Raw genomic sequence first — 18,545 nt, forward strand, 5'->3', positions numbered from 1 at the left:
GGGGAATTCAGAATACTAAAGTGAGGAATGAAAATTGTACAACAGCTGTGGTTTTGATGTTGAGGTGCTATTCTTGTACAGTTGGAGAGCCTCTGCAATGCTGTTCGAGTTTATGGGGAACGCCAAGTGGAGAGAGGCGCGAGTGGGAATTTGCGTTGAGGAGGGAGGTGGGCTAGTGTAGTCCCTGCTGTTGTGCGGAGCCACTGTGCCAGGGTGGAGTAGTGATTAGCACATCTGCCTGTTGTGTAGGAGACCCGGGTTCGAATTCTAGCCTTGGTAAAAATTTTCATTCGTCACTTCAGTCTGCTTATATACATCATAGATGTTTGAAACTTTAAAAGGTCTCTGAAGCCACATTGTTTCAGTCAGACGACTCATGATGAAAAAAGTGGGTAAAGGGATGAATGTAGAAATTGTTCAGCTGGCCTGAATTTCATGGAGAGAAACAATTACATTTTTAGCGATCACTGTTTCTGACAATGACAAACTGAAAATAAACGCTACAAGACTAAAATAATGGTGATAAGTAAATCGAACAGACAAGTAAGAAAAACATTAAGATAGGAACTACAACAGTCTTACGTGTAAATGTTTTTTTTTTTCTTGAGAAGTAAAATAACAGGTGACCACAGAAGTGTAATGGATATCAAAGGAAGAATTCTAACGATCAAGCAAGTATCCAGAAATAGGTCACTTGTTGACAGACAACCACCTTAACACATAAAAAGAAATGAATTTATCAAGACATTTATTTGTAATATTGTAATCCATCACTGTGAAGGGTTGACCTAAGTGAAACAGAAACATAAAAAGTAATTAGTAATGGATAAGAAGAAGATCCCAAAAAACATCCTAAACTTTGAGAAACTGCAATTAACAAATACTAAAAAATTCAGAGAGAAAAGGATATTGATTGAAATTATATAGAGAAAAAAATAATTGGACGCCTAATTCGACACAATAGCTGTTTAAAAAGTATCTTAGAAGGAGAAATGCTGGAGAAGATCAAGAGTCAGGTCTAGATCATCCGTATCGCAAAGTATTATTAGAGAAATCAACTGCACCAACTACAACAAAATGGTCAAGATGACGAGATACAGAGAAGAACGGCTGAGACAGCAAGACGTCGTCTTTGGTGTCCGACTTTGTGGGTTTTTCGGTTTGTTTCTATAAAAGTTCATTCGGCAAGCATTGTGTCGAAGCAATGCGCACAAAAATGCCTTATCATTAAGGGAAACGTACGCGAGGTGCGTCTTAATCAAGTAGCTGAATAAAACAGGTGGAGGGCAAGAAAGAGAATACTTGCAGTTGAAGTTGCGCGTGAGTTTGGAAGAAAGGCCTGCCCCACTCTTCCCCAACAGGCCTCACATCAGTGCTGTGTCGAACTCAGATCTGAAGACGTCCTCCAGTTTACACAAACCGAGAGATATGAGCAGATACGGTACCTGCCGAGAGATGCCTGGCAACATCTTGCAGCGCTGCCTGGACACATTTCTCCATGTTGGCAGCGTTCCTCTTGCACACAGAGAACTCGGCGGCTGGAAAGGCGAAGAAACTGAGTAACTACAGGCGTCTAAAATACTGCAACATACGCTAGCACATCTTAAATACCTTGACACAACTAGGCTTACATCAATTCCCACTGACCTGCGGGCCCAGTCGTTAAAAGAGAGGACTCACCAAAGACAGCGCAGCATCAACGTCAAAGCACTCCCAATACTTCACAAAAAAATCGAAATATTGTCAGCAGAAGGAATAATGGACAAGTTACAACGTCCAGATGGAACAACACTTCAAGGCACACAGATCAACAGATGCAGTCCCACCAGGAGCCGTTTTGTTACTGTCGGTGTTCAGGAACAGACTGAAACGCTTGTAAAGGTATTTCAGGGTAGCTTGTTCTGAAAAATAACTGTTCAGAAAAAAAATTCGATACTTTGCTCCGTTTCCGAGTTAATTAACATCGTTGCGAGTGCAAATTCAGGCGACCTGTCAGATACAATTGGTGTCAATTGTTCTCATAACGTTAGATGACAGCGGACGAGCCTGCTCAGCCCTTGGCTTGCGTTCGATTCTTACTACCGTCCCATGTCCAGTTTTTGTATAGCTCTCCTGTGCGGTTTTAGGAAACCAAACGAAGAACACCTCTGATTTCACCGTCTCTGGAAGTCCCCTTGAATTGGCAACGGTCTGATTGTCTAACTTCAACGTTAATTAACTCGGAAACAGCCCAACGTATCGGATTTTGTTCTTAACAGTTATTTCGCAGCGAAACCTACCCTGCAACACAATTACAGGCTTTTTACACCTTTCCTGACCACCCTGTGTAATGCCGAAGTGGATGTTTATGGTTTAGCGGATACCGCGTAAGGTATATGCTCACAGTACATGCCCCTGATGCTGCCTAAGTAACGACTTCATTAGAAGAACGCTCAGGAGTTTCAGCAGGGGAAACGAACAGAAAAGGCTCTCAGGAAGAAGCCGACATGTTCGATACATCTCCTGTAACGACTGTAGGCAGAACTGCAAAACCATCCCAAAGAGGCTGGCACGTCGAAATCCGTTGGGAACGCGAATCAGGATCGACAAAATTGTGTGAAATCTTGTGCTTACTGTCTCATTGCCCATCCTATAAGATCTTGTTTCAAATCTGCAACATGCTTACATTGTTGGATGAGGAGCACAAGAAGAACCAGCCTTCAAAACCATCAGAGGAACATTCAGTAGTCTATACTGAAGGAGGATATTGAGAATTCTGAGGATGAATTCGAAAACAATTTGCAAAGTAGTGTCAGTTGGTACTGAAGCTGTTGTGGTGGATATCGAACTTAATGGAAGCAATGTGCAATTAGAATTAGGTACAGCTTCTTGTAATTCCATTATGAATAGGAATATGCATGACTTTATTGGCTCACCTCAGTTAAAACAAATTTCAGGGTACATTGACAAGCTACAGCCTCAAGCAGTTCGAATAAATGACCGCTGTACACTAAACGCTTAGGATAAGTACAAGGTAGTGCAAGCAACGCTGCCGGTGACTGAGTCTCTGAATGCTGCCATTATCATGGGACTTCAAATTTGTTAACAACTAGGGTACATAGTCTAGAATTCAGTCATCCAAATGCAGCTAACGGACCAAGATGTGGAATACGCACAACTCTGAAAAAAGTACAGACAAGTTTTCTGTGCCCCTACAGGAAGCGTCAAAGACTGCCATGTGCATACAAATTGAAGCCCTAACGTGATTCCAAAACTTTATGATGCCAGACCCGTCGCTTACGCATTGCGTGACAGGGTCAAGCAGGAATAGTCTAGAAGTAAATGGCATAATTTACCCCGTTTCAAGGAGTCGTTCAGCCACGCACCTGATCGTCATGGAGAAATTTTATACGAAGGTCCGGCTGATGGTGGCAACCAGTCATCCGTGAATTCAGTCATTCGTTGGTTCCTATCGTCTCCTGGGCGCTGAGATTCCTTAGGGCAGAAACATGAAGAATCCGCTGTCCCTCACTGAACCTCGCAGACATTAAGGAACAACCGCCAGAGAACGTGGATGTAGGAAAAGGCGTTTTGTCATTGATGCAGAATATCTCATTCAGAGATACATCATGGAATGAACGCACTCAGGTACTGTGATCTGCAGATTGGGAAACAGTGTATGTAATGAGGACTGCAGATAGGGATACCTACCGACAACACGTGGAGCAGTTCCAGCTGTGATGTGCACTATTCAGTTCAGGAGACTACAAACCGTTCTCTGTTACAGGCATGGACAACTCGTCAACCTTGCAGGGGGGATGATGAGCTCAGAACCACATCTGGGCACCAGCGCTGAAGCCATGCCGCAACCAGACCATATGTAGTGGGAGCCTGGAATGGACAGTGCGGAGGTCATCGTGGAGTGGATCTCATATGCCCACCCCAGTTGCTGCTGAAGACGACGATGCTCCACTTATTTGGGGGGGGGGGGGATAGGAGGTTGGAGAGGGTGTTTTCGACTCTGAGTTGCAAACCTTGTCCCAGAGACTACCCTTCAGGCACGAGAGGCGAACTGAGTGAGATGGTGCAGCGGTTAGCACACTGGACTGGCATTCGGGGGGACGACAGCTCAAATCCGCATCCGGCGATCCTGATTTAGTTCTTCTATGATTTCCCTAAAGCGCTCCAGGCAAATGCTGGGATGGTTCCTTCGAAAGGGCACGGCCCTTCCCCATCCTCTCCTAATCTGATGACCTCGCAGTTTGGTCTCCTCCTCCAAATAACCCCGACCCCCATGGGGGGCGACCAGGGCTGCACACACGCCAGGCAGTACTAATACATTGGTAGCCTATAGTAGGAGCCACGAACGAAGGCTGTCGCGTTTAGGCTCCTTCTATGCATCTGACGTGACGTCATCCTCCGACAGCCAATGAACGTTCAGCAGTTTTCACAGCACTCTGCTATGAGCGTCTTGGCCAGTGCGAGCGTTAAATGTGTCTGTGGCATTTATTCAGTGAATTTTTATTCAGTTTGTTGCGATCTGTCATGACTGATGGTGAAAGTAAGCGACAAACTCTCCATAAGCAAAAGAGAGACATAATGAACAGGATACACGCTTACTTCAAGGGCGAAGCGCAAAACGGTGGACCTACCATAGATGTTGCCAGATGTCAGGAATGCACAGCAGAAGCGAATGGCGTCAGCTTGAGAACTGTTCAGCGGATTGTCAGTGAGTGTAATTTATCTGTCTAGACAAGTGGAAGCCCAGTTTTCAGATCGCCAGGGAAACATCACAGTGGAGAAGAGCCTGTAACAAATTTAGACGATTGTGACATGTTCTAAGGCGAGTTGTGTTATGTATGTACAAGGCAGGCGAATTTCTGACTGTTAAAAAAATTACGTTGAAGATGTGTGGAACTATAAATTTTAAAGGCCGTGTTACCTCAATGCGAAGAATACTGAAAGACATTGGGTTCAAATATGTACATACAAATGACGGACCAAAATGTTTAAGGGAACGTTGTGATATCGCTGCTTCAAGGGCGCAGTTTTTGAGAACCATTTTTGAAATAAGAAAATCTGGCAATCAGACCATTTTTTACTTCGACAAAACATGGGTAAACCAGAATTATACAAGGAAAGCATGTTGGAAACTGAGTGATGGTTCGGGTGATTTTGAAGTACCAGTTGGTAAAGGGGGACGAATAATTATGCTTCACGCTGGTTCTGCTTCTGGATTCATTCCAGAAAGCAAAAGTAGTGTTACGTACAAAAAAGGGCAATTTGGGTGATTATCATTCTAAAATGAACTCAGAGACATTTATATTATGGTTTAAGAAAAAGTTTCTCCCTTACTTGCCTGCAAACTCAGTGACTGTTATGGACAAGACTGCTATGGACAATACGAGTTACCATTCATCTGTTACTGACAAGGCTCCCGCGACAAGCACGAAGAAGCCGATATCACGCTGTGGCTTGCAAGGAAGAAGATTCCGCACACTGCCAGTCAGACTCGGGCTGAACTGTTAAATCTTGTAGGCTTCATAAGTCTCGTGTGAAAATGTACGAAATAGATTGAATTGCACAGGAATATGGACACTTGACAGCACAACTTCAGCATCGGCTGAAAGTGTTTGACACGCACAACGGCTACAGGAGGGGAAAATGGAGAGGTAAATTTTAATTGATAATACGCTCGATCCCGGCGTCATCACTCTAAGACCAGATGAGTCAGACACTGACATGGACCGCAGCGATGTGCATGACGGCGCTCGCAGAGATTGGAAACAACAATAGGCCAGCCACACATACAATATTCAAGTTGTCTTTTCCTTGTCTATAGCTTCTCTTCCGCAGTTGCACTATCACTAGTAATACTGAGATATATTCTACGTTTTGAGACTGCAATAAAAGTCTTATTTATACAGCCGCTTTTTGTTTTATTTTGAAGCATCTTCAGTGGACAGTATTTTGGCTTTTATACAGCTACTTTATTACCTGCCGTAGTTTTGTGTATCGCTGCGGTTGTAAGATGATATTCAACATTTGTCTCGTCTAATCTATATTTTAGCAAATAACGTGTTTGTATAAGACGGACAAATTCAAATAAGTTGGTTTTTTGGTGCATTGCTCTCCACTATATAACACTCAATAGATTTTAGTCTTTATGTTTTCATGAGCCCACAACTGATTTTATTTCATCAACTTTGTTTTAATTGAGGTGCTTTAAAAAAAGCGAAATGTGTCTAGTATAAATAAAACGTTTGTCTCAGTCGCAAAAGAAGGAAATTATTCTGATGTTACATACTATATTTTTGTGGTATTAAAAATATTTCATTCAGAATGTAACGTAACATGTGATTTGTGGTAGGCTGTGACCTTGTTGTAAGCACTGCACATGACAGACATTTTTTGGTATTTTACGAAAATAATTACCTGTAAACGTTAATTTGTTCAAATGGTTTAAATGGCTCTAAGCACTATGGGACTTAACATCTGAGATCATGAGTCCGCTAGACTTACAAGTACTTAAACCTATGTAAGTCTGCAGGCTTTCGTGGCCGTTGTTACTGAAGTTAAAATCTTAGGGTTATAGGCCGCGTCATGTTCTAGCGGTAGTGGACACCAAAAGATCCTGAGGAAGATCTCAGCAGAAGGGTCGAAACATCGAACATTTTGGAAGAAACATGACGCGGCCTAATAACCCAGAAGATTTTAACTACTTAAACCTAACCAACCTAAGGACAACGCACACATCCATGCCCGAGGCAGGATTCGAACCTGCTACCGTAGCAGCAGCGTGGTTCCAGACTGAAGCGCCTAGAACCGCTCGGCCACAGAGGCCGGCTCTTTAATTTGTCAATGGACACAAGCACTCGTACTTAACTATACGAAGATACTCTGGACGAAGCGTCGCAATTTGCTGTGCCAGACGGCATTGCATGTGTCATTCCTATCGATACGACTATCTCACAGTGGAAGTCATGTGGTGGTGAGAGCTTAACTCTCTGGCAAATCGCGTCAAACTGGTTAGAAGTTCAGTGAATAAGTTTCCCCGCTGCTCCTTAAAGACAAGTTTACGAACTGTTTGGCGCCTACATCTCCATGCGAGCACCGCAGCTGCTGTCTGCAACCGGAACCCTGCAATCCCCGTCTGTGCCTCTACGCAGCGCGGCCCGCCGTCGTTCATGGATTCAACTATAATTGTCCTCTGGACAGGTCACCCACGGAGAGGGAATATTTTGCACGCCACTGCTCACTTCCGGCCGATAGGTTGGAGTAGTAATATCACTGTGTGCTATTACACACGTCTGGCGCTGTGACTTGTCCAGCAGTGTGTGTTATCCAGCTCAGAGTTACCAGGCAGTGACAGGCAAGGCGTGTGTTTACAGCAGTACAGGCTAAATCCACACTGTGCATCAGACTGAAGTGGAACTGGTGTTCACAACGGGACAGAGACTTCATTGTCTTTTTCCAAAGCTGTTTCACAGAGGAAGACTGCACTGTAGTTCCTTCTCCACATTGTCGCACAAATGACAAAATGGTATATATCGAAATAGACGACAGAGGGACAGAAAAACAATTAAAATCGCTCAAAAGAGGAAAGGCCGCTGGACCTGATGGGATACCAGTTCGTTTTACACAGAGTACGCGATGAACTTGCCCCCCTTCTTGCAGCGGTGTACCGTAGGTCTCTAGAAGAGCGTAGCGTTCCAAAGGATTGGAAAAGGGCACAGGTCATCCCCGTTTTCAAGAAGGGACGTCGAAAAGATGTGCAGAACTATAGACCTATATCTCTGACGTCGATCAGTTGTAGAATTTTGGAACACGTATTATGTTCGAGTATAATGACTTTTCTGGAGACTAGAAATCTATTCTGTAGGAATCAGCATGGGTTTCGAAAAAGACGATCGTGTGAAACTCAGCTCGCGCTATTCGTCCACGAGACTCAGAAGGCCATAGACACGGGTTCCCAGGTAGATGCCGTGTTTCTTGATTTCCGCAAGGCGTTCGATACAGTTCCCCACAGTCGTTTAATGAACATAGTAAGAACATATGGCCTATCAGACCAATTGTGTGATTGGATTGAAGAGTTCCTAGATAACAGAAAGCAGCATGTCAATCTCAATGGAGAGAAGTCTTCCGATGCTGAAGTATATAGAGAGGTTTTAACAATGGAAAATTGTACTGAAATGCAGGAGGATCTGCAACGAATTGACGCATGGTGCAGGGAATGGCAAATAATTCTCAATGTAGACAGTGTAATGTGCTGCGAATACATAGAAGGAAAGCTCCTTTATCATTTAGCTACAATATAGCAGGTCAGCAACTGGAAGCAGTTAATTCCATAAATTATCTGGGAGTAGGCATTAGCAGTGATTTAAAAGGGAATGACCATATAAAGTTAATCGTCGGTAAATCAGATGCCAGACTGAAATTCATTGGAAGAATCCTAAGGAAATGCAGTTCGAAAACAAAGGGAGTAGGTTACAGTACACTTGTTCGCCCACAGCTTGAATACTGCTCACCGGTGTGGGATCCGTACCAGAGAGGGTTCATAGAAGAGATAGAGAGGATCCATCGGAGAGCAGCGCGCTTCGTTACAGGATCATTTAGTAATCGCGAAAGCGTTACGGAGATGATAGATAAACTCCAGTGGAAGACTTTGCAAGAGAGACGCTCAGTAGCTCGGTACGGGCTTTTCTTGAAGTTTCGAGTACCTTCACCGAGGAGTCAAGCAGTATATTACGCCCTCCTACGTATATCTCGCTAAGAGACCATGAGGATAAAATCAGAGAGATTAGAGCCCACACAGAGGCAGACCGACAATCTTTCTTTCCACGTACAATACATCTACATCTACATCTACATCCATACTCCGCAAGCCACCTGACGGTGTGTGGCGGAGGGTACCTTGAGTACCTCTATCGGTTCTCCCTTCTATTCCAGTCTCGTATTGTTCGTGGAAAGAAGGATTGTCGGTATGCCTCAGTGTGGGCTCTAATCTCTCTGATTTTATCCTCATGGTCTCTTCGCGAGATATACGTAGGAGGGAGCAATAGACTGCTTGACTCTTCGGTGAAGGTATGTTCTCGAAACTTTGACAAAAGCCCGTACCGAGCTACTGAGCGTCTCTCCTGCAGAGTCTTCCACTGGAGTTTATCTATCATCTCCGTAACGCTTTCGCGATTACTAAATGATCCTGTAACGAAGCGCGCTGCTCTCCGTTGGATCTTCTCTATATCTTCTATCAACCCTATCTGGTACGGATCCCACACTGCTGAGCAGTATTCAAGCAGTGGGCGAACAAGCGTACTGTAACCTACTTCCTTTGTTTTCGGATTGCATTTCCTTAGGATTCTTCCAAAGAATCTCAGTCTGGCATCTGCTTTACCGACGATCAACATTATATGATCATTCCATTTTAAATCTCTCCTAATGCGTACTCCCAGATAATTTATGGTATTAACTGCTTCCAGTTGCTGACCTGCTATTTTGTAACTAAATGAAAAAGGATCTATCTTTCTGTGTATTCGCAGCACATTACACTTGTCTACATTGAGATTCAATTGCCATTCCCTGCACCATGCGTCAATTCGCTGCAGATCCTCCTGCATTTCAGTACAATTTTCCACTGTTACAACCTCTCGATACACCACAGCATCATCTGCAAAAAGCCTCAGTGAACTTCCGATGTCATATACAAGGTCATTTATGTATATTGTGAATAGCAACGGTCCTATGACACTCCCCTGCGGCACACCTGAAATCACCCTTACTTCGGAAGATTTCTCTCCATTGAGAATGACATGCTGCGTCCTGTTATCTAGGAACTCCTCAATCCAATCACACAATTGGTCTGATAGTCCATATGCTCTTACTTTGTTCATTAAACGACTGTGGGGAACTGTATCGAACGCTTTGCGGAAGTCAAGAAACACGGCATCTACCTGTGAACCCGTGTCTATGGCCCTCTGAGTCTCAGCGCGAGCTGGGTTTCACATGACCGTCTTTTTCGAAACCCATGCTGATTCCTACAGAGTAGATTTCTAGTCTCCAGAAAAGTCATTATACTCGAACACAATACGTGTTCCAAAATTCTACAACTGATCGACGTTAGAGATATAGGTCTATAGTTCTGCACATCTGCTCGACGTCCCTTCTTGAAAACGGGGATGACCTGTGCCCTTTTCCAATCCTTTGGAACGCTACGCACTTCTAGAGACCTACGGTACACCGCTGCAAGAAGGGGGGCAAGTTCCTTCGCGTTACTCTGTGTAAAATTGAACTGGTATCCCATCAGGTCCAGAGGCCTTTCCTGTTTTGAGCGATTTTAATTGTTTCTCTGTCCCTCTGTCGTCTATTTTGATATCTACCATTTTGTCATCTGTGCGACAATCTAGAGAAGTAACTACAGTGCAATCTTCCTCTGTGAAACAACTTTGGAAAAAGACATTTAGTATTTCGGCCTTTAGTCTGTCATCCTCTGTTTCAGTACCATTTTGGTCACAGAGTGTCTGGACATTTTGTTTTGATGCACCTATCGCTTTGACATAAGACCAAAATTTCTTAGGATTTTCTGCCAAGTCAGTACATAGAACTTTACTTTCGAATTCATTGAACGCCTCTCACATAGCCCTCCTCACACTACATTTCGCTTCGCGTAATTTTTGTTTGTCTGCAAGGCTTTGGCTATGTTTATGTTTGCTGTGAAGTTCCCTTTGCTTCCGCAGCAGTTTTCTAACTCGGTTGTTGTACCACGGTGGCTCTTTTCCATCTCTTACGATCTTGCTTGGCACATACTCATCTAACGCATTATGTACGACGGTTTTGAACTTTGTCCACTGATCCTCAACACTATCTGTACTTGAGACAAAACTTTTGTGTTGAGCCAACAGGTACTCTGAAATCTGCTATTTGTCACTTTTTCTAAACAGAAAAATCTTCCTACCCTTTTTAATATTCCTATTTACGGCTGAAATCATCGATGCCGTAACCGCTTTATGATCGCTTATTACCTGTTCTGCGTTAACTTTTTCAAATAGTTCAGGTCTGTTTGTCACCAGAAGGTCTAATATGTTATCGCCACGAGTCGGTTCTCTACGAGACTGGAATAGAAGGGAGAACCGATAGCAGTACTCAAAGTACCCTCCGCCACACACCGTCAAGTGGCTTGCGGAGTATGGATGTAGACGTAGATGTTGATGTAGATTGTGTAATTGGACTCAATTGCCAACAGGACAGTTACACAATTGCATCGCAAGCCGATTCTGATGTTGTTTATTTCTGTTCTTTCAGTGAAGTGTAACTTTGAAGCTTTATATTAAACATTTTAGTAGTTATGTTGTTGGAGTGCACGCCTTATGCGAAGTTGGGGGCAGCCACCCAGTGATTCTGATACCAATGGAAATTCAGTGTCTGTTGTAGATATCCTTATTGGTAAAACACAACAGGAGTTGTAACGAGGTTTGAGGGATATAAAGGATATAGGGTAGTTTATTTTCTTCATTTTGGGTGCTACCATGCTGGAAATTAGCAGGAAAAGCTGTGCATCCCTCCCTCCTCTTCCACCCTATCTGGAAAAATGGCAGGAAACGCTCAGTCTGTGCTGAGCTGCTGGACTGGAATGTGCAACTGTTATCTTGTCCAGCGACTTCATGTGCTAATTACGTAATTACAATGGTGCAGACTGGAGGTGTTATATTGCTGGAAGATATAAGATTATATACGTCAGATCACACGCCCAGGTGTGTCACCAATGTTATCAGCAACCAACTTATAGCTTTTTATAAAATGTTCTTAGTTAAAAAGCATTGTATTATCGGCTTGGGGGCTGCAATATACAACTACAGAATGGATCGCATGTTTGACCCTGTGCAAGGCTGTTTACATGTTTTAAACTCTAACAAACAATGTTCAAAATGTTGTTCACTGTACTCTCTACCAATCACAACCGTGTGGTGTCACCTAACAAACCCCTTCCCGAACAGATGCTGCATGGTTTTTCACTACATTCTGCTACATGCCTATTGAGGTGATAGGGATACATAAAAGTTGACTGTTGTCTTTGTTGATTTCCTGGAAAAAACAACTATCTGCTTCCAAATAGTCATTGATCTGCAGCAGTGAAATTACATAGTTAGGACATGTAGTTGCTGGACAAGATGACACTTCCACCTTCCAATACAACAGTTCAGTGCAGACACAGCGTTTCCTGCCATTCTTCCAGATGGGGGAATGGGGGGCAGAGGGAAGGGGCTCAGCTTTTCTCGCCATTTTCCAGCAGGGTAGCACTCAAACTAAAGAAAATAAACTATCCCATGTTCTTCCTCTCCAGCAAAGACTGGGTCTTCTTCTCATCATTTTCCAGATGTGGCGGATTTCCCAGACGGTTAATTAATTTGTCGATTTAATTAAACAACTTAATTCGATATCAAAAGTGTGGTAGTATTGGCGAGGTTGAGGATTGGAGATATCCCAGAGGGGCAGGGGAGGTGGAGAGGGAGGGATATGGATGTGCGGTTTCTCAGAAGGATGTAATATCCCCATGTGATCATAAATCAACACCCAGTGGGTCATAAATAAATTAATTCCCAGGGGTTCATAAATCAGTCGACTTTGCCCCCAAATGTATGCAAACCATACAAACAAAGTGGCATAGAACAGACAATGCCCTAGTACTAGTCAGCATTTGCTGGTTCAACGTTAACAAGTGTGTGAATAAAATGGCAGAGGATCCATTTAAGCCCTCGGAGTCCAGTGACACCCTCGGTACCACCCATATGTCTTTCTTGATCCTGTTACAAATGAATGTCTCAGAAACAATGTGACACATTCAGCATCAGAGCTGCTCTAACGCCTGAAGGTAGGTAAACGGCACATAAAGGTTGTCGAAGGGGTTGCCTAACCATCAGACGCAAGAGCAACTGTGAGGTTGAATACATGTCGAATTTTCTGAAAGGGACATGTGTAATGTGCGTGGGTGGCACTGAGGGTGTCATCGAACTGAGTGGGGGGGTGGGGGGTGGGGGGTGGGGGGGGGGGGGGGTTCATAGCTGGAGTACTTTTCACTTTATTCATATTAATGTTGCACTCCCACATGATCACACCAGAGGAGGAAAAGCGTAAATACCCTTTGCTGCTGCGGATCACTTTCAAATTTCGTTGAACGGTTTTGAACGGTCCCAAGCGGTTCCACCTTCTGTACTAGAGCAAAAATTGCGGTCGCACTACACTCCAAATGAATCAGATCAGTTTTACTGCGGTTGAAGTCCCATGATGTCGTTAGAGTAGGTAGAAACTCCTAGGCGTTGGTAGAAGTGTCGAAAATTGTCAACAACATCGTCCTGTTGGTCATCAGACTGAAAACTGTTGTTTTCGATTGCGAACTGTGTGGCAACAATGTCCCAAGGGGAGGAGTGGTTTCATTGCTGCCCTTTATGCCACCATATGAGACCTTTTGATGTTGATTGTGAGCAGCGGTGTGCCTGAAATGTTTTCATCGGCTACCCATAAGACAAACCGCATGATTTCAATGCTGGGTGTCACAGATCTGACCTCAATTGCAGAGGCATCAAGAGAAAGGGTGAGATGTGGATAAGAAGGGCTGTACAAGCTTCCCATCGTGTGTCACGTGCACAGTGGCGTTGGACAGAATTGTGATGATATTTAATGTCAATGTGACATCACTAACCCACCTCACAGTTCACACGAGCTTCTGTGCTGTGGTCTTTCTTTCAGATGTGTCGACACGTTGGTTATCCTTTAATTTTCTGAGCAGTGTAGTTACAGTGAAGTGTGTACTAAATATGAGGGCCAAAGAGAACCATGTGAGTGATAAATCTTGTAGTGGAACGCAAGGCATGAAGTCAGCATGTGGTAACACGTTTCTCATCTGGGGAACTTCATCTTGGAAGTCGACATAATGCTGGAATTAGGTACAGTATGAGTAAATGGTAGCTTTGCATCATGTCCTCAGCAGTTTACTCACAGAAGCATGGAGTGGGACAAGTGGATACCTCGACTATCGTCCAGTCAGTTCACCCATCTTCAAGAATTTATTTTCTGTCACATAACCTGCCTCTGTAGCTGAGCTCGCCTACGCAGACATATGTGGATGCCTTCAAATTAGAGGTATCGGGTTTACATCCTGACGCCAGAGACATTTTCATGAGGAGCATTTTGCTGGCAAGGGAAGGAAATGTCGTGGTGTAAAGCTCCTGATTACCAGAATTTGAGCCAGTCTTCTGGATAAAATTCCAAACCTTTCCAGAGTCTCCCACTAGAATTTGGCTTGCAGGCTGTATCTGGGCACAGAGTGCCAAGACGCTCAGCCTCGCTGCGCATTTCCCCCACCGCCGCACCACGCTGTCCGAGCACTAGGAGGGGGAAGAAGGGAACACTGTGAATGCGTATTATATACGTGGCAGTGTAGTTGCACTGCGTACAACTTCGTTTTACATTTCACATTTCTCAACAACATAGGTTACAACCAAAATAAATTTCAGTATAGTTTAATTATTTTTAGTGTGATGAAGACATAATTTTCATCCGGTATAAACTATCGGCATGCAGATAGATGCAGATAATTTAAAAAGGTTTTGGACCCAAGTTGCAATGTAATCGTGATTTATGTTGTTTCAAAATCGGAAAAATGTCTTTTACACAAATATGTGGATCGAAATATTGTACCACTTTTGCAATCTCAGTAAGGAGACGAAACTTTACTTGAGGAACACAATATGGACGTCCTGGACAATTGTAACGTGAAAGAATTTGTCATTAAAATGGGAATTTTCCTTGCAGATCAATTAGTCATATCTGCACATACACAGGGGCTGATTCAACTGAAATGGCAGACGCTTTCGTAAAAACTCGAAAACAGTTGTAAGACTGACGATGCCCTCAAAACGTTTAGTAGACTACACTTGTAAGTCTTCCAAGGTCACAATGAATTCTTCGAACTTCGCGTTTTCTTTGACGGCATTGAGCTTAGGGAACTGGACTGTTTTTGTCAGACTGTGTCCCCTCTGTAACGCGATTTTCTTTTTAAATGGTTCAAATGGTTCTGAGCACTATGGGACTTAACATCTGTGGTCATCAGTCCCCTAGAACGTAGAGCTACTTAAACCTAACTAACCTAAGGACATCACACACATCCATTCCCGAGGCAGGATTCGAACCTGCGACCGTAGCGGTCACGCGGTTCCAGACTGAAGCGCCTAGAACCGCTCGACCACCCCGGCCGGCTCTTTTTAAATGCATCTCTATCAGGTCAGAAAGACGTTTACGAACTTCAAGCATGCTGTAGTAGCTGTAGGTCAGCAATTTCTGTTCAGTACAACGAAAAACCAGTCCAAAGTAGCAAATTTTACTTTACTATTTAGTCGATAAATAATTTCGGCCCTAAACTAGTAATCGAGGAAATAAAAAAGTAAATTATGCAACTTTGGACTAGTTTTTCTTTATACTCAGAAAGAATTTTTTTTCCGCCTTGTAGTGCCGTACTGTGAGCAGTGTACGCTCAGGTCCACTTAGAATGCGAGGTCTGCCGTCCATTCTGGATGTTATACTTGTAAGAAAGAATCTTCCACCCATTTTTCCTTCATAAATTTAAAATTAGCGAGTTTTGAAGCGAAAAGCGTTCCGGGAATGTCCGTTGCCTTAGCCAAAGTATTTTGTAGTAATACATCTGCATTATTCCACGGTCATTTGCAACAATTTTCGATGGAACTGAACGGAAAGTATGGAGATACTTTCTGTTCAGTTCCATCGAAAATTGTTGCAAATGACCGTGGAATAATGTATGTGACTTAATAAATTTTGCTATTTTTGCCGCCATTTTTTTAAGTGCTGCATGGCTGCAAAATTAACACAAAGTGCTTTTTGGTGTATTGAACAATGAAGGCCCTCTTCCATCGTTGTAATAGTTTGCTTTTTCATTGGCAGCTAAATCTTTAAATTCTTTCTGCATGGTATTGTAATTTCGTTTCAAAGCAGCTATGCATTACCCGTCGCTTATGCGATTGCCTAATAGGTATTGAGAATTATCTTTCCTCTCTTCTTGTGGCGATAGATCACTAGTGTCTCTTTTTTGTGCGAACATCCACTGAACTTGTGAACAGTCTTCATATCTCAAACGAAAAACGAATGGTAAATATCGCTGACATCACGATTCTACTGAACTAAAGAGAGCTGTGCCGACCGAAAAATGCCGCACCGCAATACTGAATGAAATGTCGTGCTGTACCGAATACTTCCGGGAAGCTACGAGCAAAGCCGAGACACGCCGAGCCGTGACCCGCACGCGGCCCGCACGCCGCACCCGCGTCAAGTTTGGCACGCCATGGCTGGCCCTGTTGTAGAACGTGATCCGTCAGTCGGATGGGGACGTTAAGCCCGGCTGGCCGATTGATACGAGTAGACTGTGTGCCAGCATTGGCTTTCACACTATCTCTTCTCACATCACCATACAACGCGTTCGTGACACCACGCAATTCAACAGATACACTTAACCCTCTCTAATACACTGTGTAGAAAGGGCCATTGCGAGAAGAGAAAGAAAATCCTTTCCGATAAGCAGCTTGAGCTAAACAAGGTCTTAGCCAAAGGGAGGCGTGGGGGCGGGATCCAAACCCTTCCCTATCACCTAAATGAGATTACAGGCGACCTAGCTGCCGTGTAGTTATATCGCAAGATTTTTTCGATTTCCAATCACACGACGAAAAAGTGATACCCACTATCGATAGTCAGCACGGCTAACGATAGATTTAAAGTATGCATACATCCATAGTATTGTCACCTATCTTCCATCCCTATTTTAGCCACAGTCCGACCCCTGTAGCTGAGTGGTTAGAGCGGCAAAATGTAAATCCTAAGGGCCCTGGTTCGATTCCCGGCTGGGGCGGAGATTGTCTCCGCTCAGGGACTGGGTGTTGTGTTGTCCTAATCGTCATCACTCATCCCCATCGACGCGCAAGTCGCCGAAGTGGCGTCAAATTGAAAGACTTGCACCCGGCGAACGGCCTACCCGATGGGAGGCCCTAGTCACACGACATTTACGTTTATTTTAGCCACGACCAATTCTTGGTCGTGTTTGAACTCAGCCGTTCTTTTGTTAGTTCAGTTCTTACTGGCAGCTGAATTTAATGTGCTACCGTTCATTCTTTTTGTGCTGTGTGCTGTTTTATAATCAGTCAGAGCAGAGTCAGGAGAGTTGGAATCGAGCTAAATTTTCCAGATGGCCACAGAAGTGGATCTGCGGCCGCAAGATGACAGCCAGTAACAGAGGATCGTGCAGGAGTTTGTTCGCTTGAAGGAAGTAGCACCAGTTAATAGCTGCTATTTTAAGGAATGGACTTACTGATTAAGTTAGCTGAAGATAGAGGTTTCAGATCAATAGCCAAATCTAGACAAACATAAAATTCCTATTCATGGATGACTGTTGATTACGTTAGACGGGAATTTTCTGTGATGTTTACTGGGTAAGATTTGTTGATTTAAATCAACAACGTACATTAATTTGCTAAGATAATCAGCTATATTGCAGAAACAGAACTGCAATAAAGTAATGAGCTTGGTGCTCTAGAGTGTGAAGTTGATAATAATGAAATATAAAAGAAAGATATTTTAATTTTTGCTAATGTACACATACCATAAATGAATTTTCATTCTAAGAATGCCAGTTATGAATTTTCATTCTAACAATTGCAGTGGACCAATAACTGTTAACTAACAGAAGGGAAAAAATCAGAAATCAAATTTTAAACTCTTTTTTTTCCGGAAATCACATTTTTGACGGCATATTCCAGCAATTAACGGCTTCAACTTCGCAACGAGCTCAGTTGTCGATTTTGCGTTACTTTCAGGCTCTGAGGTTATTAAGATTTCTTTCACCCTGTACGGCCTAATTGTGCGGGACAGAGAGTGTAACAGAAATGTTGGAAAATGTTAGGCGGCGGAAACTCGAAGAAAGACTGCGCACATCTTACGCGTACCTGCTTAGAAACTTGATGGGGAAAAGTCCTCTAGGGCAGTAATTCCGAATATCCATTGATAAAAGATGTGACATGAAGTCACGTAACAGGCATGCGCCCATTTTTACGTCATTTGAAGGGTGTATGAGTGCTGTATTGGGCGGTATAAAAAATACATGGAATTCATAAGTTGTGTGGTGACCACCGTCTTTACTAACGCGTTTTCATTTATACATCATTATAAGATCAATCAGAGTTTGGGTGAACAGGTCATATGTATGGAGTCATAACCATAAAGCAATACTATATTCGTGTTATCTTAATGTTAAGATACAGGACTCCATACTATATGTATGATGCCTACACCCATATCCTGATTAATCTGATAATGATTTATAAATAGAAATGCGTTATTAATGCAAATAGCCACCACACAACCTGTGACATCCACACATTTTTACAGCGTTCATTATAGCACTGACATAGCCTTCAGATTCTGAATATCGTTCAGGCCCCTACTCATCTACCCCGTAGAAACTGCGGGTGCAAAATTCAGAGGCGTTCAGTCGTTCTTGCAACGCTCCTTCCCTG

The 18,545-nt window shown here is 43.4% G+C and overlaps 1 protein-coding gene across 1 annotated transcript in view; it reads right to left on the reverse strand.

The window, feature by feature from the left end:
* LOC124545592 overlaps nt 1–1,532 on the reverse strand; it is a 71,047-nt gene extending 69,515 nt beyond the window's left edge. Inside the window, exon 1 of the mRNA XM_047124540.1 lies at nt 1,446–1,532. Coding sequence (XP_046980496.1) covers nt 1,446–1,500 — 55 coding nt within the window. The 5' untranslated portion in view covers nt 1,501–1,532. The remainder of the gene's footprint in view (nt 1–1,445) is intronic.
* Nucleotides 1,533–18,545: the final 17,013 nt, after the last annotated feature.

Source organism: Schistocerca americana, chromosome 8, assembly GCF_021461395.2.
Source record: "Schistocerca americana isolate TAMUIC-IGC-003095 chromosome 8, iqSchAmer2.1, whole genome shotgun sequence".
Classification (NCBI taxonomy): domain Eukaryota; kingdom Metazoa; phylum Arthropoda; class Insecta; order Orthoptera; family Acrididae; genus Schistocerca; species Schistocerca americana.